Source organism: Vombatus ursinus, unplaced genomic scaffold, assembly GCF_900497805.2.
Source record: "Vombatus ursinus unplaced genomic scaffold, bare-nosed wombat genome assembly UNPS02014774.1, whole genome shotgun sequence".
In the NCBI taxonomy this organism is placed as follows: domain Eukaryota; kingdom Metazoa; phylum Chordata; class Mammalia; order Diprotodontia; family Vombatidae; genus Vombatus; species Vombatus ursinus.
In genome coordinates, this window is record NW_020954552.1 from 16,993,549 (window position 1) to 17,019,044 (window position 25,496).

The 25,496-nt window shown below is 38.5% G+C and overlaps 1 protein-coding gene across 3 annotated transcripts in view; it reads right to left on the reverse strand.

The window, feature by feature from the left end:
• Nucleotides 1-25,496, reverse strand: part of RASGRF2 (Ras protein specific guanine nucleotide releasing factor 2) — a 318,717-nt gene that overhangs the window by 68,818 nt on the left and 224,403 nt on the right. For all 3 annotated transcript variants that reach the window (XM_027864223.1, XM_027864221.1, XM_027864220.1), the window contains exon 18: nucleotides 3,198-3,304. In XM_027864223.1, coding sequence (XP_027720024.1) covers nucleotides 3,198-3,304 — 107 coding nt within the window. The remainder of the gene's footprint in view (nucleotides 1-3,197; nucleotides 3,305-25,496) is intronic.

Sequence of the window (25,496 nt, forward strand, 5' to 3'; positions counted from 1 at the left end):
CACTGTGCCAACTAGCCATCCTGTGCCTACATTATAAGTAGAATAGTAGAGGAACTGGTCAGGTACCAAGAGAAGATGGACCAGCAGACTCATATTGTACTTGTATCCATTGTTGTTACCATCCAGTCACGTCCGATTCTTCATGACTCCATTTGGGGTTTTCCTGGCAAAGATACTGGAGTGGTTTGCCATTTCCTTCTCCTACTCATTTGACAGATGGGAAAACTGAGGCAAACTGAAGTGACTTGCCCAGGGTCACATAGCTAGTAAGTGTCTGAGGCCGGATTTCAACTCAGGTCTTCGTGATTCTAAGCCTACACTCTATCTACTGCACCACCTAGCTGCCTCTATAATGTCTAAGAGTCTTAATAAATACTAATGTTAATTAAATGACCTGGCTTCATATGCAGACCAGCATCTCTCTTCAAAGTTTTCTAATCTTGAGTCACAAGTTTAGTACGTCCTGGAGTAACTACAGGAGAGAAAATTAATTGAATCACCTTCAAGGAAGTGGGCCCACATGCCCTACCTGATGCACAGTCAGAGCCTAATAAATGCTTGCTGACTGACTGAATAAATAACTGTACTCCACACTGCCCCAGCATTTAATTTTTCCCTTTTTGAAATTGTTTACTTTCCTATGTCAAATGGCCACTGAACCTCAAGAAACACCCAATAATGGGAGAGTAGAGACTGTTATTTAGCTTTGTTTTCAAACAGCACCAATGACATCACAGATGATATCTTGACTTGTGTGTGAATTGGATTTAAGGGAGGCAGAGTTGGGCAAAATCATCAGCCTTACTCTTTCTTCTAAAGGCATCGAAGTCCATCAGCAGTACAAAAGTCAAGATGACCAGTGGATGCAGTGGATGACCTTGGTGTCTCTGATGTCTGATCAAGTTCTTTAAGCGCTCCACCATACCTGCTTCAGCCTCCTTCATGGCCGTGGGAACAAACTATTCTCATCCACCCATTTCACTGGGGGAAGTCTTCACGTGCTTGGGGGTAGACACCTCCCTATCTTGTATACTCCCAAAATAGGAAAAAAAGTAGGACACATATCCTAAGGCAATGGCTGCTAAGTAGAAAGGTAACAGATTCATTCTATATGACATAGACAGGTAAAGAGGCTAAAAGAAAACTCATTAGAATGAGTGAGGAAGAGGGGATAAAGTAATCAGATGATGAGACAATTGTGTAAGGGCCACCCAAAACCCAACTGCGGGGACTCAAATATAATGACTCATTGAATAGTAATAGAGGAAGTATAGCTAACAAGATCTTCTTAAATACATGGGGGACACATGGCGGCCCAGGCCTATGCTCATAAAATAAGCTTCTGCTGGGAAAATAAGTATATCCCCTGAGTTACTTACACTTTTTTTGCCTAGTTCTGTTTTCACCATCCCCTTTGAGAATGGATTTTCTAGCACACTCTGTTAATTGGCAGTGAGAGAGGAAATGCTATCTCAAGCTCTCATAAATCTGAAATAAACTGGGCAGCTGTGTGCTTGGGCTAGTCCATAAAAGATGAGCCTCTTGGGGTTGCTGAAGGATTATGTGGCCATTAGTACACCACTTGGAGGAAGAGACCATCATTTCACATAGGAATCTATTTCCCACCACAAGTTACGCAAGAATATAATGGTATAATTCAACCTCTTCTTCCTCAGGCTCTGCCCAGCAGACCTAGTTAACAGAATGCATGGAGGAGCTTTGCTTTAGCATTATTCGCCAGACAGAATGGGGCATCAAACAGGTTTTTCTTAGATAGCATCTATGGGAATTTAGTTATTGTTATTCCAGCAATACAAGGCAGCTGCAAGGCCTGGACCCCCAGGTATGGTATAGTGGAAAGAACACAGAAAATCTGGGCTGCAGTGTTAACAGTGCTGCTAGCTAGCTTTATGATCCTAGTCAAGTCCCTTAATCTCTCTGGGTCTCAATTTGTTCAGTTGTAAAATGAGGTGACTGGATTCACTGGATGATCTTTAATGTTCTTTCTACTTCTAAGAAGTCAATAGTGAGGTTCTAAGATATTTCTATGATTTAAAGATTTTTTTTCCTCCTCTTTTTCATTAACTGGTGATGTACAATGCCTGATTTGTTATGATTCAGTCCTTTTTCAGTTGTGTCAGACTCTTCATGATACCTTTTGGGATTTTCTTGGCAAAGATACTGGAGTGGTTTGCCATTTCCTTCTCCACCTCATTTGACAGATGGGAAAACCGAGGCAAACTGGATGAAGTGATTTGCCCAAGGTCACCCAGCTAGTAAGTGTATGAGGCCAGATCTGAACTCAGGTCTTCCTGATTCCAGGCCTGCACTCTATCCACTGCACTACCTAGCTGCCCCTACAATGTGTGACAGTCCTTAATAAATACTAATGTTAATTAAATGACCTGGCTTCATATGCAGACCAGTATTTGTCTTCAAAGTTTTCTAGTCTTGAGTCACGAGTTTAGTATGTCCTGGAGTGACTACAGGAGAGAAAATTCAACTGAATTACTTTCAAGGAAGTGGACCCTCCTAATTATGTGATGCTAGAAGAAAAAAGCATCACGAACTATCTGAAAAAATCCAGACAAGTAAAGGAGGACTAGTCTTATTTTCTCTATTGAGCTTTAATTCTGCACTAGAAGGAGAAAACAAAATGCCACCGAAAATGAATGTGGATCAAGAGGCAGTCTTGTTTTAATATCTTAAATCATTTAAAATACATGCTTTACATCGCAGTAGTAATTTTTGTAGACTGATGATGGGGAAACAATCTGGATATGGTACAAGAACATTTATTGATTTGATCTGAGAAAAGTGAGGACCTCCTTGCTAATTTTCTAGGGGAAAAGTGTAATGTAGGCAAAAAAACACTGAGCTCAAAGTCAGGAGGCCAGGGTTCTAGACCTTCCTCTGACATTCAGTGGCAGCATGACCTTGGGTAAGTCACCTCATTTCTCTGGGCCTCCACTGTCTTACCTATAAAATAAGGAAGGAGTTTGTACCAGCAATCTCTAAGGGCCTTCTGGTTGTTTTGGTTCTAATTTACGCTATTTAAAGACAGAGTAGTTCATGATCTATGTTGTTCTGATAACACTTATCTGTAGACCTGAAAAATGCTCATCATATTCCAGAGAACTATTGTTTTAAATCCTTTAAAGTAAATAAATAAACAAATAAATAAACCATAAAAATACCTGTGAGTGCTTTGAGACCCAGTGACGGAGGACATTCAGTACTCGGTTGGTGGCTGTTCTGCGTATTATGAACTCTTTGTCGCAGGTTCTCTCACTGTTGTTAAATCCTTTGGAGGAAAAATTACATTGTAGTTAAAGCCAATTCAACGAATCTTGGAAAAGGTCATTTATTTTAGGACACTGTTTGAATAAAGCTCACAAATGAAACCTACTGCTACACAAGTACTGGGTCTTCCAGCCCCTGTTAATTCTACTTACCTATTATATTCCCAGTTTCACACGGCTGCAGGTGCAGTGAAATGAATGCCTCTCACACTTTGTTAATACCATTAATTACATGTAAAATTGGTTGAATAACTAGCTCTGTCTCCCATTTGGAATTGCCTTATTCTATCACGCAAATTTTCAAAATTGTGTATTTGGGTCAGTATTAGCTCATGCTTTTGCTCAAAATGTAGCTATATAAGAAAATGGTCATCACTGCATTGGGCCCAGATTATGTACATACCTTTAATCTACAGATTACATAAATGCCAAAATCAAATTCTGGGTTACCGTCTTTACTCTAAGTATCCTATAAACATGGACCCCATGTCCTGTAGATGGTGAAAGCAGAGGTCACACCTCTACAACTTCACCCAGAATTTAGCACTTAATAAACTCTGTTATATAAGGCTGCAGTGTTGTTACTTGCTCAAAATAACAGTTAAAAGAGCCAATCTACAGTCATGCCTATGGGGGGGTGATGAAGTAAAGAATCTCTGTGGGAACTTCAACACACCGCTACCTCACATGATTCCATTTTAAAGATGTAGTTGAGACTATACTTTCCAGAAGGTCACCATGGATTTGTAGTCAATAATCACAGCATCACATACTGAGAAATCTTAAAGATTCTGTAGTCCGACCTCCTCATTTTATGGATGGAGAAACTGAGGCCTAGAGAAGAAGACCTTGGTCAAGGTCAAGTAGCAAGTGGAAGATCCGGGATTTGAACCCGAGGCCTCCGAGTCCATTATACCACACAATATATGAACAGGTAGAAATGGTAGTGAATAGAACTAAGAAGGAAAGATGAGAAGAGGAGCTAGACCAGATCAAATATTCATAGAAGAGGCCCATTCAGAAGGTGACAACTTTGAGGACCCTGAGGGACTGATTCTCAAGAAGTCTAAAAGAGGAGAAGATACCAAATGCTTTGAAGAGAAAAATAGTACTTTAACAACACCAAAAAATGTGACTGAGAAAATATTGATGATATTAGTAAATCTTGACCCATATTCTTATTTTCACATCTCTACAAAATCTTTATAATAATAAGAGCTGGTCATCTGTGTTACCTTAAATTGTGTGCTCCACGAAGGCAAAGCTTGAATATTTTAGGGAAGACAAACACAGATGGCGTAGGATCACTGTGTACATTTATATAACATTCCTTCTAGACCTAGCTACTGAATCCTACTTCCATTCAGGTCTGACTGTTCTTGCTTTTGATGTTTATAATGATTGCCAACAACCAGCAGTCTTTCGTGTAAATGACATCTCAGCAAATTTAATTTATTTCCCTTATTCAAAATGGCTTCTAATCTTCTTTCTGCTTATTTGAACCTAATACCTTATATCACTGGGAAGCTCAGGAGTTTTCCCGAAAAAAGGATAAACCACTCATTTAGGTCACCCTTCCAAACAAGGTGTGACATGTTTAGCTGAAGTAATCAGTGCCTTGTGAATACCACCAAAATGGATCAGCCTTACGCAGAGACTGGCCTTATGAATAGGTCAAGTGGCTGCCACTCTGAAGGTATGATTTCAAGTGTGTTGGGAAAAGCGCCTTTATCCCCAGATATCTCCCTCACCTCCTGATACCATGACTGAAATTTTGCTTTTAAATTCTATCACATAAGCCTTTGGTATTGAACCTTTCTGGTCTTTAACATTCATTATCAATAAGCATTTATTAAGCACTAACTTCATGCCCGACACTGTGCTAGAGTTATAAGGAAAGACAAGAACCAGACTCTGACCTCAGGTAGCTCCTCATTCTCAGCTATTAAAAGGCAAAAAAAAAAAAAAAAAAAGGAAAGAAAAGAAAAAAAAGCAAAAACTGAAAGAAAAACAAACAAAAAATGCAAAAACACACAAAAACCCCCCACAAAAAAACAAACAAACAAACACACCAACTAACTAATACCCTAAGCTAATACTCGACAATTCACCAGATGATTTTCAAGAACAAAGCCTTGTAGCATAGGTGCTTGGAATAGCTCCTTCAGGTGGGGACTGATTTTTTGTATTGGTATCCCCAGAATAGTTCAGTGTCTGGTACATGTTAGGTGCTTCAGTACTTGGGGATCAGGGCTCAGTGTGATAGCTCGGCTCAGAGAACCCAAATAGGAGCATATTATATTGCTTTTGGACAGGGGTTTTAACTTCTGGTACCTGACTTTGCCGTTAAAAATATTTTATATAATTGTTTTTTCTAACCTGGAAAGACTTGCATGAATTGTAAAGTGAAACGAGTAGAACAGAAGAACATTGTATACAGTAACAGCAACATTGTGTGATGATCAACTATGAATGACTCAGTTCTTCTCAACAACACAACGATCCAAAGCAATCCAAAGGACTAATGATAAAGCTTATTATCCACCTCCAGAGAAAGAACTGATATTGTTTGAACACAGACTGAAGCATGCTATTTTTCGCTTTCTTTCTTTCATTTTTTTCTTTTATTTGATTCTTCTTGTACAAAATGACTAATATGGAAATGTTTTACATAATTGCACATGTATAACCTATATCTGATTGCTTTCCATCTGGGGGGGCAGGAAGAAAAGAGAGGGAGAGAGATAGGAATGGAATTTGGAATTCAAAACTTTAAGTAAAAAATGTTTAACAAAAACTAGTGGCTCTGTATTGATTAACATATAATTTCATCTTTATTTCATCATTTTTAAATTTCTATTTTGTATAAGTTTTGTAATGTAAATAATTATTTGTATAGTAGTAATAATAAAAATAATAGCTAATATTTACATAGAGCTTTAAGACTTAGGACTTTACGTATAATATCTCATATCATCTTTGAGACAGCCGTTATTATTATTCCTATTTTACAGGTGAGGAAACTGAAGCTGAGAGATTAAGATACTTGCCCGGGGTCATTCAGGTTGTACTAGTGTTTGAGACATAATTCAAACTCATGTCTTCCTGGTTCCAAGTCCAGAACTCAATACACTATACTACTTGGCTACCTTAAATACATGTTTGTATTTATTTATGTATTTATGTATGTATTTACAAATAAAAAATAATACATTTATTGAGAGTACATACTCAAAACCGTTTTACTGATAGGAGTGTATAATCAAAAAAGTTTGGAGACTGCCTATCTAGAGGAAAGGAGGACTGAGAACCAAAACTGCATTAACCAGAGAAAGGGTTGAGGTCGGAATTCCAGAGAATCATGTACATGAGGGAACTGTACAGCCCCTCCAGAAAACCATGTGGTTTCAGGGACAGCAGCAGACAGAGGCAATGGTGAATTGGTGGGCAAGCTAGGAGCTGTAGAAATGTAAGCCAGCATCAGTGAAGGAGGAATGATTAATAGACTAGTCTCCAGAAAAGCAGTAAAATTGCTAGACCAAGCTTCTGATACAGTAGAGGAATTCTTAGAAAATGTGTTGCTCCTTGTCTGCTCTTAGTGAAAAGAGGAAAAATTTTTGGGCTACTCAGAAACCAAAGCTAAGGAGTAGGAAAGGATGGAGCCATGATGTGGAAGAGCAAACTGTGAGTTATGTGGACTGTGTAAGACTAGGGAATGGGTTTATTTAACTTAAGGATAGTATTATAAGTTGGAAAGACTGTGTGGGTCCCTGGGGGAAATGGCATTCATCAGAAAGTATCTGCTTGTCTCTCTAGCAACTTTTTGGGTGGGGTGTAAAGCAGTTTATATATATGATCTCATTTGATCCTCAGTCCTTTTAGGTGCTATTATTATCCCAATTTTATTATTTTTTATTTAACATTTCATTTTTCCCCAATTACATGGAAAAACAATTTCAACATTTTTTTTATAATTTTGAATTCTAAATTCTCTCCCTCCCTCATCATTGAGATGACAAGCAATTTTATATAGGTCATACATGTGCAGTCATGCAAAATATATTTCCATATTAGTCATGTTGTGAAGGAAAACACAGACCCCCCCCAAAAACCCCAAAATAAATAAAGTTTAAAAGAAAAGTATGCTTAGATCTGCATTCAGACTCCATCAGTTCTTCCTCTGGAGGTAGACAGCATTTTTCTTCATAAGTCCTTCAGAACTGTCTTGGAGCATTGTATTGCTGAGAATAGCTAAGTCATCCAGAGTTGATCATTGTACAACATTGATGTTATTGTGTACAGTGTTGTCCTGGTTCTGCTCATTTAACTTTGCATCAGTTCATGTAAGTCTTTCCAGGTTTTTCTGAGAGCATCCTGCTCATCCTTTCTTATACTACAATTCTCTAGCAACTTTTGACTACTTTCTCTTAGGGGAGGGGTGAAGGGATTCAATCCTATGATAGTATTAGAGGCTCTATGGAGAGGGAGACAGAATTGTTTTAACTCTTTATGGTCTCAGTTAGAAATCTTTGACTTTCTATCAGGTATAGCCAAAGTACTGCTATTACTGCTACTACACTAGGCATCTTAAAGGGAGGTCCTTTTTCCCCTTTTGTGGAGACATAGACATGAGCACAATTCTGATGTTGGGGAAATCTTGGGTTGAGGCAAATGACTCAAATTTTGGGGATAAAACCCTTGGTGTGTGCATGAGCCAGAATAATATACAGATTTTGTAAAACATTCCCACTGTTGAATCTGGTCTCAGTTCTAAGCTATGAATTACATCCAAATAGAATAAATTCCTTCCTGTCTAGGAGGATATACTATGTAATCTTGTTTAGAAGCAGGAGATTTGACTACATGGCCTCCTGAGAGCCCCTTTGGCCTTGTAAATAAAAAATATGAGCAAGGGCTGGATTTCCAGCCTTTCTGCTATTGAATACCTCCAGAGGACTCCTGTCACAGGAACACATTTCAGATGGCTTCAGGCTTTGATGACTTAGTGAGAACACTACAACACCAAGGGGACCACCCTGTCAGTGGCATCAATCAGCAGGATGAATCATAAGTCTTGTCAGATCCCTCTAGGGCCAAAATTTGAACCTTTCAGAAAAGCTTAGCAATACATGAAATAAAATAAAATAATGTACAACAAAATGCTTGGGGACACAGCTGCTTGAAAAAAAAAGTCTGACTTAAAAACAGTCTTAGAATTTTAGAACTAGAACAGATCATGGATTTAAAGCTAGAAGGACCACACAGCTGGGGATGGAAGGGATCTCTATGCTCTGAACACCTGGGCCTAGGGTAGGCGATATCTCAAGACAACAGAAATTTTATCTTGTTAAACATTCTCTCTCCCAAGGCTCTTTTTAAAAAAGAAATAAAAAAGTATATATTGTTTGGTGAAAGAAGACACTTCTCTTGGATAGCTCTTTGGGGAAGGATCACGAGTACAACAAACCGTACACTGTGACACAGTGTTCACTTCCTTACCCCATGGCTGAGAGATGTGGACGAATTATAGAAACTGCCAATGGTTTTCAACTCACGATTCAATTTTAAAAGGGACAGAGTTAAACAGGTTAAGTTCCCCATCTTGACCAATTTCAATGTTATGCTTCTCTCACACTAAAACATCACTGCAACGGCATTTCAGAATTCAGAAGACTGAATGAAAAAAATCAAAGAATCTCGGGAGTTTTGGCTTACCAACAGGAGCCAGTTAGTTTCCTGAAATGGGAACAGTGCAGCTCAGTAAGGCAAAGCCTCCAGCAGAATGCCAGGTTGGTGGCCATTAACTTATTAGGAATTTGGCAACAACAAAATAAAATCACCGTATGATTCATCGTGGTTTTCCAACAACAAACTGCAGATTTTTTATTCACAATTTCATTCCCTCCCCAAGTAAGCAGAGTAACCATCTATTAAAATTCTATTAGCAGACACTGACAATTGGCAGGGGGAGGGTTAGTTAGGGAGGAAGGACAGCAGGTGCTAATAAGGGGAGAAGAACAATGGGAGAAGTGGAGAAATTAAAAAAAAATTCAGTAATGGGAACCTTCATCAAATGTGAAAATGAAATGATAAAAACCAAAGAATTTCATTTTCAGCCTTTTAAGAAGCTGACTACAAATGATGGTTTGCTAGTAAGAATAAAAACTAGTGAACTATGGGACAGTTTATTCAAAGCCCATGATGATGATGAATGAACTAATGATATTTAAATAGTTATGAGAAAAATGTTAATGAGCATGGATTTAATTAATAAGGTGTAATATTTAAACAGAAGGAATTTTCCCCAAACTAGTCCTGTAACTTTAATGAATGTCCAAAGACCTCAATTAGTGACTTACTTCTAAGTTACTGGTGGAAGTTAAAGTAATAGCAGATAAGTCACAATACAATAAGACAAAAAATAGTTATAAGAAGCCCTTAGCCAAGTGTGATGTGGAAGAGAGTAAATATCAAATGATTACTCACAATACTTAGTAGAATGAGAGGAAGTGTAGCATAGGAGATAGAGATGTGGTCTTAGAGTCAGAAAAACCTAGGTCCAAGTCTTGCTTCTGATCTATTCTTCGAGGGTTACCCTGGACAAGTCATCTAATCTCTCATCGCCCCCAGGAAACTAAGACCATACACTTCCAAAATGCATTAATAATGGAAGGTTACTCACAGAGAGAGTTCCTTATACCAAAGGTTCTCAAAACTTTTTGTTTCACAACCTCTATATACTCTTAAAAATTAGTGAGTGTCCACTTTCCAAGAGCTCTGCCTTTATGGGTTGTATCTATTGATATTTACCCTATTAAAAATTAAAATACTTTAGTAATATAATGAAAATAGTTTTGACCTTGTAGAACTCCTAAAAAGATTTGGGGGTCTTTGGACCACATTTTGAGAACCACTGCTCTAAACCAATGAAATCACAGTTCTAGAAACTCTCTCCCTTCTAAAGGAAGTGGAGTACAACTCACTATAATGGTGAGCTAAGGGACAAGACCTACCAAGAGAAAGATAGATATCCTATCACTATAAATCAAGGGTTCTTACACTTCTGCATGTGTCATAAACCCCCTTTGGCATTCCTGCGAAGCCTTTGGAACCCTTTTCAGAATAAGGTTTTCAAATGCATACAAAAATACATAGGATTACAAAGGAAACCAATCATATTGAAATACAGTTATCAAAATATTTTTTAAAACATGCATAGACACTAGGTTAAGAACCCTAGCTCTATAGTTAAAAAAAAAGCAATAAACCATTTAGTGCTTTAAGGTCGCTAGGAACATTTCAAGCTAGTTGTCCTCGAGACATCTTAAACTCAAGATGTCCAAAAGTGAACTTATTTCCCCCCTAAACCTTCTCTTCTTCTTAATTCCCCTATTTAGTTGAAGGCACCTCCATCATCCTTCCAGACTCTCAGATTCATAACCTCAGCATTATCATGGGCTCCTTGCCCCCTCAGCCCACATATTCAATCAGCTGCCAAATCTTGGTGTTTCTACCTTTATAACATCTGTCCCATCCCATAAAAACTTCCCCTGCCTTCTCACCACCACTTTTGTTTAGGCCCACATCAGCTCTCACCTAGATTATGGCAAGAGCTTCCTAATTACTCTCTGCCACAAATTCCTCCTGACTCCAGTACATCCTACGTACTACTGCCAAAATAATTTTCCTCTGACCCTATGACTCCTATATTCAATTAACTCCAGTGGCCTCTAGGATAAAATATAAACTCTTCTGTTTAACTTTAAAAGCCCTGTACAATCTTGCCCCAATCTATCTCTCCAGCCATGCTGGATTGTTACTCCTCATCTCTCAGTCAGTGAAATTGGCCCCTCTGTACTTCACACAAGCCTCTCCATCTCCATCTGTGTTTCTGCATTGGCCACATGCCTGGAATGCATTTACTCCTAACCTATGCCTTATAATCTCCTCTTCCTTTAAGATGGAGTTCAAGCACCATCTTCTGCATGAAGATCCCTCTAAATGCTAGTGCCCTCCCTCCCAAACTATGTTATATTGAATTTCTTTGCATTTATTAACTTTCTATTCATGCTGTATGTATTTACATATGCATTTGTCTTTTCCATTAGAATGTAAGCTCATTGTGAGTATGGATTGCTTCATCCATTGTACCCTCAGTGTGTAGCACATACTAAGTGCTTTAAGACATTTTATTGGGGCAGCTAGGTGGTGCAGTGGATAGAACACCAGGTCTGGAGTCAGGAGGACCTAAGTTCAAATCCGGCCTCAGACCAGACACATGACACTTACTAGCTGTGTGATCCTGGACAAGTCACTTGACCCCAATTGCTTCACAAAAAAAAAAAAAAAGAAAAAACAAAACAAAACAAAAAACCATGTATTGACTGATTTAAGGTTTCCAAAGTAGTGTAGGAACATAGAAGTAAGACATAATAGGGCCCTATAATATTAACAGACTGGATGCTCCTCACTTGTCAATGTTTAATTCAATATACACTTATTAAACATTCATTGGACATACATCCATAGACACTGTGCTAGGTGTTAGGTATACAGAGACAAAAACAAAACAAGATCAGCCCCCAAGGAGCTCCCAATTGCAGAGTCATAGAGGGGCAGCAAGCCTATGGCACAAGAGTCCTCCCTGCCTCTTCTTTGCATCTCACTTCCAGTAAGGCACTAAATCTTAATTCTTTCTCCATAATGTCATCCCAATTTGGCCATTGTTGACTGGTCACAACCTTAGTTCAGACTGTCATACCTAAATGAATACGATGACCTCCTAGCTGGTCTTCTTTCCTCTGCTGGCTCCCCCTTTCATCCCTTCTGCAAGATTAATTTTTTCTAAACACTGCTTTTTACATCTTATTCTCCTGCTCAAAAATTTACAATGGTCTGAATCTGGACCAGTCAACTTTCCCACCTAATTTTCAAGGTTCTACATTATTATCTGGTTCTACTCTATTTAGCCAATCACACTTCCCAACACATTTCAACATATACTCTACGCCCATTGTTTTCTAAGTGCTCATGTCATCCAACACATTCATTCTATTTTTCTACCTCTGCCCGTGTTATTCCTCATGCCCTTTTTTTGCTTATTCATATCTTACCCACCCCTTTAAATCCTAGATCACAGTTCATCTCTTTGAATTTTCTTGACAATATAAGTCCAAATCAAGCTCTCCTCGCAGTACGTATCACACAATCAACATTTTTATCAAATACTATCATATTCTCTAATTAGATAGCCTATACAAATGAACACTTTATTATATTATTAATAATAATAACATTTATATAGCACTTATTATATGGCAAGGCACTGTGCTAAAGACATTATAATTATTATCGCATTTGATCCTCACAACAACCCTGTGGGGTAGGGATTATTATTATCATCCCCACTTTATAAAGAGGAAACTGAGGTAAATAGAGGTTAAGTGCCGAGGCCAGAGCACACAGCTAGCGAGTATCTGAGGCTACATCTGAACTCAGGTCTTCCTGACTCCAGATATGCCACTATATCCATTGTGCCACCTACATTAATATAAAACAACCAGAACAGGGATCACCTTAATTGAAAACTAATCCAAGTTGAAGAGATACTCCTGTGGGTGGTAAGGACCTCCAGGTGATGGTGTTTGCAGATTATGACATGCAGGTTCCATGAATCTCTGGAGAATTACACGGCCCCCAGGAAGTGGCCTGTAACCACACAAAAGAGTTTGGCCTGACTATACCCATAAGAAAAATCAAGTGATTGAAGAAGAGGATTGTCCAGATTATGGATACTATGCAATCAGAAGGACAACTTACAGGCAGGGGTTCTTAACCTGGTATTCATGGACCAAAGGATCTGTGCCTAGATTTCAGGAATCTATGAACTTGAGAATGGAAAAAAAAATTACATCTTTATTTAAATATAATTGATTTCCTTTGTAATCCTATGTATTTTATTTTATGCATTTAAAACCACTATTCTAAGGGGTCCATAAAATTCACCAGACTGCCAAAGGAGTCCATGACACAAAAATGGTGACAAAGGTCTCTTGTGGAGCTTGCCCATCAGTTATATATCTGGGTATAGACAGTACAAATGGACACTTATTTGGGCCTACAATTAAACAGAAGAAAGCCAGTGAGCTGGATACCCTTCAGGAAATTGAAACTTTTTTTTAAATGACCTTTAACTCCTCCCAAAAACAAAGGCCCCTATTTTAAGTATCAATATTCTCCCAGTGAATTCTTCCCAGTGAAATCATCCCAGTTGGATGATTTCAAAACCTGGACCATGACAGGCCTTGAAGAAGTGAAAATGAGCATCAGAGAGAAAGCAATTACTCTTTCTGTCACAAATTCCTCCTGACTTCAGTCCATCCTACATATTACTGCCAAAATAATTTTCCTAAAGCACAGGTCTGACCCTGTGATTCCTGGATATGAGCAGGCTGTACCAAATTACGAGGAACACTGGAGAAGAACAGGAGTAAAAGATGTCACTGAGGAAATGGATGATCTAAAAGGAAGATTGAGTGGTCACATGGTAAGGGATGGCACAGATAGGCAAACTTTGTGATGTCAGGAGAAAGTGAGAAGGGCCCTCAATATGCTAGATTGACCCTTAAGGACATGGACAAGAGGCCCATAGAAAAGGCAGGCATAGTTAGGTTCTCTTCTGAATCTCTGTTGGGAATATTCATGTTCATGAGAGATCACAGATCTATTTATGGATACTGGCAGAAAGCATTAATGCGAATGGTGTTCATTTGTTTATTTATCATCTCATGTGTGCATCTCTTATCTCTCCAACTAAAATGAAGGCTATTGGTGGGCAGGGATAGCCTCTTAAGTTTGTCAATATTTGTATCTTAAATCACTTAGCACTGTTACATGTATTGATTGGTACAAACTTCTAGTGGTACTTAACAATCTTCTTTAGAAAACCCACAGTAAGTGATTTATAGATAAGATATTAGAGTACTTAAGGCTCCCTTAAAGATTCTTCTTAGTCATCACAAAGTAACTTGAGAAAAAGGCAGTGCTACTTACTTGGAATGAGAGGAGTTCCTAATTGAAGCTCAACTTCGGCTTTGCAATATTATTTATTTTTATAAGTGATAAAAAAGCAACATGCAATTAATTTATTATTTTCCCTCAAGTTACATTTACCAGGTATTTGTAATATCTCCCTTTGCATTCCCAAAAAAGCATAAAAGGGTTTTATTTATTTTATGTGCAAACATGTGCAATTGTATTTTTTAACTCAAAAATTAGTTTTCCAGTTGTTTTAATATTTTTCAAACAGTTTCTTCTTCTGTTGATAATTTTGATAAAGGTAGCTTCTTTAAGAAACATTTTCTGTACTGATAAAATTTTACGTTACCTTCTCTAAGCTGAAATATCATCGTTAAATGGCATAATGATAGGGATAAATGGCAAAAAATGGCATAATGATAGGGATAAAAGGCATAAAAATGGCAAAATGATAGGGATATATGCTAACTTTTTATTAATTAATATACTTTTTCTGAGAATTCATCAAGACTGAAGTCTCCTGTGCAACATTTCCACAGTAGGTACTTCACGCTTATTCTTTGTTGCCTCATCAACCCATTTCCTGGTACTCACAGAGAGAGTTTACAAATCATGGAAGAGGATCCTTTGGAGCAGCTATCCTTTCCAAAGGAAAGGACTAACAAGGAACCCAGTACATGCACAACCTTTCAAGTATCATCAACTTTCAGTTACTTTCATGTAGTTTCTCCATGGAAAACCTGGCTTTCAAGTTTACTGCCAAAAACCTACAGTTCTCTGGCTAATTACTTAATTACTTCCCTACTCCAGGAAAAATTTAAGAGTTGGCAACTCTGAGCGAGTTGTTGCTTTCCGTCATGGTCTCTGAGGTCCCTTCTAGCTCTAATATTTTCTAATCTGGGGATATGGGATGCTGTTCCCAGTGTGGAATGGGTAGCAGGGAGGAGGTAAATAGGGTTGAGGCTGGGAAAATGAGGTCACATCTTACTTAGCACCTTCTAAATCAAGACTTCACTGTGTCTGTGTATATGCAGGTGTATATTACATATTATATAATTATAATATATATTATAAATGTGTATACACACATTTATATAAACACATATATAACATGTACATATAAGACATTATTATACAATTAGATGTAATACATACTATTACAGTATGATACATTTATAATATAATAACATTTTATATGTTGTTATACATACACATATACACACATATACATTAGACTTGTGATTTCATCAGTGTAGGGAGCTTTCAGGGCAGCTAGGTGGCGCAATGGATAGAGTGCCAGGTCTAGAGTCTGGAAGACCCAAGTTCAAATCTGGCCTCAGACACTTATTAGCTGTGTGAAGTCACTTAACCCTGTTGGCCTCAGTTTTCTCATCTGTAAAATGGGCTGTAGAAGGAAATGGCAAACACTCTAGTATCTTTGTCAAGAAAACCCCAAATGGGATCAGGAAGAGTCAGACATGACTGAAACAACTAAATGACAAGGGAACTTTTAGTGAGGAACTCCCTTTACCAATGCAAATCAGCACCTTCTCTTCACCTGACAATCCTATAGAATTGCTTGAAGTACTGAAAGATTAAGCCCAGGGTCACACAGCCAGTATGAGTCATAAGCTAAAGCTTGAACCCAGGTCATCAGGATTCCTGTGCCAGCTCTTTACCCACTATGCAAATACTGCCTCTCATTATTTCATTAGAAAGGACCAGAGCATTATTCCTCAAATGCAAGCACCCAGACTCATCACAAATCTCAATGAAGTAAAATCTCAATGACCTACCATTTTCAGGTAATCGTCACCACAGTGAGCCAGGCAGCCAACAAATAATAGCTAATATTTATGTGGAGAGACAGCAAGGCTTTGCTCTGACAAAAGCACAGCATAAAAGGACTTTATGCCTGGCCAAAAAAACCAAACATACACACACACGTATGTATGTATGTATATATAACGTACACACACATATATATATGTGTATATATTATATATATGTATGCATTTATATATATTTATTTTAAAGGCAGATGTGAGTCAAGAGGGTGGAAGGCAATTACTTTTTCTTCTTTTTTTAGCTTCTGTTCTTGTTCACGTTCATTTGCATATCAATCAGAGAAGCTCTTGGGAGCAAAGTGGGCTTTGTAGTTCCAGCTTTGCACCTTTCCAATGAGCTTTTTTTGGGGGGGGCGGGGAGGAGCAGGTTAAGATTGTGGAAAGAATCACCAAACAGGCTTTAGGGACGAGGGATTGGGATGCCTGGGAGGGTTAAATGGGAGTTACAAGAAAATTTCTAACCATAAGTCAGACAGTTGTCTGGGACCATAAACTTCAAAGAAGCATAAAACAGGCAGTCAAAAGAAGAGATAACCTGTCCTGAACTGATTTGGTCAACTTTCTTTGACTGTCCCCAGCTAAATGTGGGGGTTCACAACTCCACTGGATACTAGAAGAGCTCAATTTGCCTTTGGTAAGGATGGTCAGAACACTTTAGTATAAGGAGTCAGTAGATTAACTTGAGGAGCTAAAGCCTGGGAGATGGTAACGCAGGCTCTTAGCAAAGACAACATGCAGTTAGTACAATGCCTGGTACGTAGTAAGTGCTTAATGAATGTTTGCTGAATTGAATTTAAGCTTAATTAAAAGGCAACACCAGGCACAGAGACTTCACAATCAGCAGAGAATAAGGATGGAACGTCCAGCAGAGAGAACCCAGACAAACCCAGATGACAATCCCAGAGGACACTGGCAGAGTCACTGCCCATGACTATGCTTTAACCACATTTATTCCTTATATGTTTGTTCTCTATGCACTGTCCTTGGTTAAACATGTTCTTTGCATATATGCCCTCCTTTATTGGTGGGATGGTAATCTGTAGAAGAGTATATATACCTCATGTATATATGGTAACTGGTAGGAAGGAACTTATCTTGCCATTTTTTTTTGGTCATACTGTTTGAATGAATGTGTTCCCTGCTTGGTAGACAAAAGTAAACACATCAGTGGTACCTACTGATCTATGTTTATGAGTGGAAGTTGACCCACAGAGTAATGTGAACCTGAGATAGCTTTTCTGGGAACTCATGGATGGATGGATGGGTAGGTAATAGCCCACACTCTCGATTTAAGAAACACTTCAAGGTTTGCAAAGTACTTTCTTCACAGAGGCAAGTAGCTATGACCACTTTTGACAGATGAGAAAATTGAAACTCAGAACTGAAATGACTTGCCCAAGGTCACATATATACTTAGTTAATCAGCAGAATCAAGTTTTACACCCAGATCCTTTAACTCCAAATCCAATACTCTTCCTATATATATCATATGACTTCTAAAAAAAGAAAATTGAAAAGGCAAACAGGAAGACCTAAAGATTCAAAGTTTAAAGATACGCTGTGATCAAGTAATTCACTTACCAGGAGAAAGCGCAACTGTTGTTAGTTGGCGATTGTTTTCAAAGTCATGTTTGGTGGATGCTAGACTAGGAAGTGACTGAGACAAGAATGGCTGAAGGAAAATAAAGACTAAAAGCAGAGAGAGGAAAAAAAGAATGGGAGGGTGGGAATTATGTGAATAGAATAGCTTACAGTAACTCCAAATTATTAAGAAACTATTAAGTTACATTCTCTTGGAAGGTAGGATCCAGGAAGTCCTCCTTCCACCTTTTTTGCAGTAACCAAGTCTGTGAGTTTCAACTAGGAACCTGTGAGGACTTTACCACATCAATCATCTATCTGAAACTTTGGAACTGATTTAATCTACAAATTCCTCCCTATCTGATACTTCCCCTGCCCCAAAGTTCTGTCTTCTTCCTCTCTGTCATTATGGACCACTGCCTGCCTGGGCAAAAATCTTCCTGTGCTTCCAGACTCTTCCTCAGCCGAATTATTCCTTCATCCCGCTCCACTCACTTCTGCTGCTCTGACAGGTTTCAACACCAGGGAACTAAGATGCCTCTCCCAGGAAAAGCTTATCACCTCTAATCTCACACTGTTAGCTCAAGCCTTGACTGACTGAGGGAGCCTCCTCTCCCCTTTGATTGGAAGACTAGAGGACCCAGTAACAAACTCCTCTCAATGCCTTGCTTTATAAAGGGCAGAAACCAGGCTCTCAGATCACTCCATTTTGTATCTGTTGTTCTGCCTGGTTTCAACTCCACAGGAATAAGATGCCAGCACTGACATGCCCTGGTCTGTGTCCCAATGCCCTCTTCCTGCCTCCTTTTGCATGTTGTCTCCCCTCATTACACTATAAACTACTTGAGGGCAGCATTTAGCCTGGCAAATATTCAGTTGTTTCAGTCGTGTCTGATTCTTCATAACCCCATTTGGGGTTTTCTTGGCAAAGATACTGGAGTGGTTTGCCATTTCCTTCTCCAGCTCATTTTACAGATGAGGAAACAGAGGCAAACAAGGTGAAGTGACTTGCCCAGGGTCACACAGTTAGGAAGTATCTGAGGCCAGATTTAAACTCAGGAAGATGAGTCTTCCTGACTCCAGGACTGGCACTCTGTCCACTGCGCTACCTAGCTGCCACATAGTAGGTGTCTAATAAATGTATATCGGATTGGATACCAAGATTATCAAAATAATCTTCACATTCCACAACTCTGAGCTGCTCTGAAACCTTCAGAGATCCCTTATGATTTGATAAGACCAAGACCAATGTCTTATCAAATAAGAATAAATACAAACTAACTATACATATATATGTACTATATGTGTATATTATGTTATTGTATATATGTATAATATGTATTATATACAAACTATACATATATATATATATGTAACTATACTAACTATAAACTAACTGAAAATACAAACTGCCTAGTTCCCCAATCTTATCCCAACTTTCCAGCCTTATTCTCCCTGTTGTTGTTCAGTCATGTCTGACTTTGGATTTTCTTAGCAAAGATACTGGAGTGGTTTGCCATTTCCTTCTCCAGCTCATTTTACAGATGAGGAAACTGAGGCAAACAGGGTGAAGTGACTTGCCCAGGGTCACACAGCTAGTAAGTATCTCAGGCTGGATTTGAACTCAGGTCTTCCTGACTCTCTATCCATTGTGTCACCTAGCTGCCCCTTATTCCCCCTAGTCCTCTCCAAGTAATGCAGACTGAACTGTGGACTGTTCTCCACTTTGCTCCTGCTCTTTCCCTTCAAGAATCAGCTAAAGTATCACTTCTTCCTAGAAACCTTCCCTGATCACCCAGATTTAACATGACGTCTGCCTCTTTAAATTTCTTATCTGGACTTTTCCTTTGCCCTTATCACATTCTACCTTTTATCATACTTTTTTTTGTACATGTCTTCTCCCCTTTTAAAATTCCTCATGGCAAGGGGACCATGTTGTTTTCCAATTTCTGTGCCTCCAGCATCTAGCAAATGTTTACTAGACTGAATTCATTATTCTCTGTTTATTATAGCAGGGAAGGTAGGAAATTTTTAATAGCTTCAATATTTTGGTTTTTATTATTAAAAAAAAGATGAAGCTTAGAATGGGATGTCTTAGCCCTTTCTTCACTTGTCTCCTCCCACTTCAAAATGCTTGTATCTTTTAATGGCTAGCATTCTCTTTAGAGGGAAAATATTTATTTCTAAAATGATTTCTATTTAAAAAAAAATTTGTGTGCTCAAAAGGTTAACCTTTCATCATCTAAGCGACCTTTCTCCTGTACCATGCCAGGTAATTGTGTGAAATACATTCCGATCTTGTTTTGTTTCATTTACCCTTCTAGTTCCTTCCATGAGCTGAATAACCAAGAACTGACTGCAACTTCTTTCTAATCAGCAGTCTCTCTCATCTATGGTACCTGAACAAGGGCAGTTCTTTTGTTTGAATCTGTCTCCCTGATAAACTCACTGCAGTAGAAACTGAACCAGCCTCTGTAGGGCAGCACACTTGGTGTGTTAATCTGACAGGATATTCAACAGCTGCCAATTTAATTACATAAATTCCTTTACTGTGCTTAACTGAGTACACTCTGGGCACATGTTTGTTCTCCATATTATATAACCTCCAAACTGAGCGACCTCAACATTTTTATTTAAATTCAAATACTGGACTAGCAATGTAAAGGCTGTCAGTTTCAAAGCTTGGCAGAATCTGTCATTTTATTTTTATTTTTTCACAGAAGGCATAAAGAAGGGTATTAGGTTATATTTTAGAGACAAAAAGGTCTTTGGAGATCATCTCATCCAACTCCCTCATTTTATAGATGAAAATGACAGCCAGAAATTTTGTCCAACTTCACATAGATACCAAGTAATAATAATAACTAACATTTATATAGCACCTTAAATTTTACAAAATGCTTTACAAATATTATCTCATTTGATCCTCACAACAGCCCTGCAAGGTAGGTATTATTATTATCCCCACTTTATAGATGAGTAAACTGAGGCAAAAAAGTTGAGTGACTTGCTCAGGTATAGCTAGGAAGTTTCTGAGGGTGGCAATTGAACTCAAATCTTCCTGACTCCAAGTCCAGAAATCTCTATGTGCTACCTAGTTGCCTCTTGCAGAGCTGGGATTTGAACCCAGGTTCTCTTGCTCCAGATGCAGGATTCTTTCCACTACCATCCAATAGCCAGTTAATAATTCAAAATGACAGGAAGTATACATTTGAGTGGTTGAAGGCACCTTCCTTGAATGTCTTCAAAAGTAGTCCAGGTAAATTAGAGCTTCACATTTAAATGCTAGGGAGGAAACATTGCTTTGTATTGTTGTTCACTTGCGGGTTTTCTTAGCAAAGATACTGGAGTGGTTTGCCATTTCCTTCTCCAGCTCATTTCGCAGTTGAGGAAACTGAGATAAATTGGGTTAAATGACTTACCCAGGATCACACAGCTAGTAAGTGTCTGAAGTCAAATTTGAACTCAAGAAGATGAATCTTCCTGACTCCAGGCCAGTCACTCTATCCATGGCACCACCTAGCTGTTTTGTGTTAGTGTATAGTTAATGGTGACTGTCATCTATCACCTCCAGCTGTAGTCAGAAGCTGAGCTGGGGAGGTAATTTTTTCAAGGTAGCAGCAGCTTCTCATGGGGCTGGGACAGCACAAGCACACACTCTGTAGGATCTAGAGTGGGTAAAAATTAGGCAGATTTCCAGGGTTTTATATAACAGGAAATTGAAAATAAAAATGAATGGAGGGAGCAGGGGATAAAGTTAGTCAATAAGTCAAAAAGCATTTATTAAGCACTTACTACATGCCAAGCACTATGCTGAGAGCATGGAGACTAGCCATTGTTAATTCTTCCTCCACTTTCTTAAAGGGTAAAAAGGACAAGGGTAGGGGAAGAGGGAAGGGGAGGAAAGCTAGGTGGCCTGAATTCAAATCTGGCCTCAGACACTTACTAGCTGTGTGACCTTGGGCAAGTCATTTAACCCTATTTGCCTCAGTTTCTTCATCTGTCAAATGAGCCGGAGAAGGAAATGGCAAACGACTCCAGTATCTTTGCCAAGAAAACCCCAAGTGAAGTCACAAAGAGTCAGACACGACTGAAATGACTGAACAACAACAAAAAAAAAAGGTCAAGAGGGCTGACTGTACCATCAACTAGGTAAACACCCTCTCGGATAGATTGACTCTAGAGAAAATGAGTGTTCAAAGCGAGGGCCCTGTTGGCTAGCCTCCCTGCTCTGAGGGTCCCTTTTCTTTGTGTACATGCAGATAGTCTGACAAACTATTTTTTTTTAAATTTATGTCTATTTTGCCCCCTACTCTTTTTCCTTAATTCAAAATAACGAGTGTTTGTTTTCAGGGCCTCAATAGGCCAAACCCTGCTCCTGCTTTTTTCTCATCTATCCCAGAAGCTACTGCAGAGACCGAGAATGAAGACATTCCTCTGGCAACATATGCAGTGTTTCATTTTGTAATTCTGTGAAGTGCCTCCAGACTTACAGAAGTCATTGAGGAGAAGAATAAACACTAGCAACAACAGATTGTCACCTGAGGTACCAACTTAATGACTCTGTCAGGATTTCAAGCAGAGAGTGAGTTGTTTCCTTTGTAATTCCACTTGTCAAGTCACTAACTAAATCAGCAGCTGCCTGATGACTTCAAATTTTAAGGAACTATGCACTCTGAATATCCTTTAGTTTTGGGCATTTTGCAAAACATTCCATCAGAGGTTTCACTCCCTTTCCAGCCAATTCAATTCTCTGGAGTAATTAATTGGTTCCTCTCAGAAGCTCACATCTGATCAAAACTGACCTGAAACATAAAGGTTTGAATCCAATACCTCATTCAGTGAATGACAGATTCAACAATTCACTGGGTTTTTTCAACTTATTAAGGTATCAGTGAACAAATGTTTCCACCAAATTTTATGTTGTCAGTTTCTTTCTGGAGTTTTCTTATAAGTTAGAGAGTTTTTACTTAACTTTGTCATTTGAAAATAACTTCCAAGACCATTCCCATCAAGTGCTGTACATTGATATTTCTGTGCCCCTGGGTGAACCATTTTTCTTAAATCCCAGCTTTGGTAGCTACCACTCTCTTGCAACCTTAGGGTAAAGCTCTGTTTCAAAGTATTTTCAACAGGACAATTGAGGATGTAGAAGAAATCCTTGCTCAGTAAGCATTGGGGCCCTTCCCTCACATTCAACCCCCCTGAAAACTATCCCAAGCTCTAGACATATTGTGAGTCAATATCCACTCAAAATCAGTACTCACAAGCCCCCACCAAACAGGTTTCTTTTTATCAGTGAAGCAGAGGACATATCTGTGCAAAGCAAAAGATATTTAACTAAACAGCATAGCCAAATAACTTGACAAGAAAAATTCCCTCCATACATACAAGCAAGGGTGTGCTGAGCCAGTTTGTGCTGATTCAAGTAAGCATTTATATCTTGGAAATGGGCAAAGATTACAAATCAGGGCTTGATTTATTGTTTTTTCTGATTATCTAGGTTTAAGATTGTGATGGAGAAAAATGCTAATTATGCATTTTAAACTTAAAAGTTGTATCATATGTTTTGGGAGACCTGTTTTTTAAAAACATTTACTAGGACACTATTGCATATAGGGCACATTCTTCCATAAGTTACCCTAACATCTGTGGAAGGGGTAATATGCAGAGAAAATGTGTGGCCAGGAATATACAAAGAAGGAATATGAATGCCTGGATCACATGTGTCCATGGAACAGATTTACCTAGCATTTGTTTTGTAAATGTTTATTTATGTATGTCTCTCTTGATAGAATGTAAGCTCTGTGAGGATAGGGACTGTTTCACTTCTATCTTTGTATCCCCAGAACCTAGTACAGTACTTGTAGGTGATTAATAGATGCTGGTTGATTCATTGATTGCATCTGGAAAGAATGGAAGTAGCTGGCAGATGGAGGCAGAGCCAGGAACATATGAGTATTAAAATAAGAAACACAGTGATAGAATCTACCTGCTCCTGGTCCTAACTGACAAAATAATCAACCTTCTAAGCAAGTGAAAAAAAAAAGATTAAATAGTTTTTATCAGTTTCTCACTTGCATTAAACCTCGACTATATTTAAAACCCAGTCAAAAAACAAGTCAAAGTACTACATGATTCAGGATTGCTAACTAGCATCATTTCCTCCAAATAGAGATATTATTGCTTTCTACTCAGCCCTGCTGAGTCGTAGGGCAGGAGTGGGGAACCTATGACCTCAAGGCCACATTTGGCCCTCTAGTGTGGCCCTTTGACTGAAATCAAACTTCACAGAACAAATCCCCTTCATAAAAGGATTTGTTCTGTAAAACTTGGACTCAGTCAACCGCCCCCAAGGACCTAGAAGGCCGCACATGGCCTTGAGGTCACAGATTCCCCACCCTGTCCTAGGGTCATTCAACCTAACTTTGCAGCCTCTCTAAATGTGTATGCCATTATTATACCATACTCAGAATTTGTTCAACATCAGAAAAATGACTTTTTGATGGTTCTGCTACTCTTCAAGTCATCTACAAACTACCTAAAAGAGACTAGGTCCACAGGAGTAAATAGAGCACCTTTCCACATAATGTAGCATACTTAAAAAAAGAAAAACAAAACAGCAAAGATGGCCATTAGATTCTCCCCTCAAGATCAACTAATTACTCTCACCTTATTCTTCATAGTGAAGAGGTTGCTAGATTAATGGGGTTTCAGAATCATATTGTATCAACAGAGTAATTGTAGCAGTTCAGCAGAAAATCAATGACCAATTTGGGCTTAAAAAATGCATAATGTCAATTGTATGCCAAATAGGCACTAATTCTGGTAAAAAATGCACCAGGTTGCTTGCTGGCATGACTGCTTCTGTCAGTAACTTGTCCAAACTGCTATTATTGTTTTTGTGTTTTCTATTACAAGGTTCCAACTCTCAGGAAGCATTCATGCTGGGTAGAGGATTGTCTAAAGAATATATTCTGCAAAGAAAATGAATTGGCACAATATAAAAAATGTCTCCAGAGACCACTAAAATGTATAAACTTCTTATTTTAAAAAAGTTATTAATTTTTTTCTAAAGTCAGTTTATATGGTATATCCACTTTGTCTTTTAAAAAGATACTGTATTGGTAACATAAGTAACTATCTGGATAAGATAAAAATAACTACTTACTGAGATTAATTAAATGCACACTACATCGCTATCAGAGTTTGATGAAATTTAGTTGTAATGCTGTCCTTGGGTCCACATAAGGGGAACTGCATTATAGACAGATGAGACAATCACATAGGAGTTTCCACTAATTTCGTTCAATAATGAAACTCTTCGATAAAGTCCCAGACAGTCCCACCTTGAAATGGATCTTCTTCCACAATGAGGTCCTAGCGTAGTGTTCTTGGTGAGAATATGATCAAGTGGTCCTTGCAGAAAAGTGTCTCAGGAGGCCTTACATCTCAGAAAAGAGGTTCAAAGGCTCCCTCCTTATTCATTCCCAGCACTACAGAAATCTCTGAGCCTTTTCCTTTCCCTCATTCTCAGTTTCTTCATTTGTGAAATTCAGATGGTACTTATACTACCTCCATCCCATTTAATGGAATGAAATGAATTGGAAAAAACTTTATTAAGTGTTTACTGTGCACCAAGCACTTTTCTAAGTACTTGGGAAAAAAGTAAATAGAGTAAATAGTAGTAGTAGTAGTAGTAGTAGTAGTAGTAGTAGTAGTAGTAGTA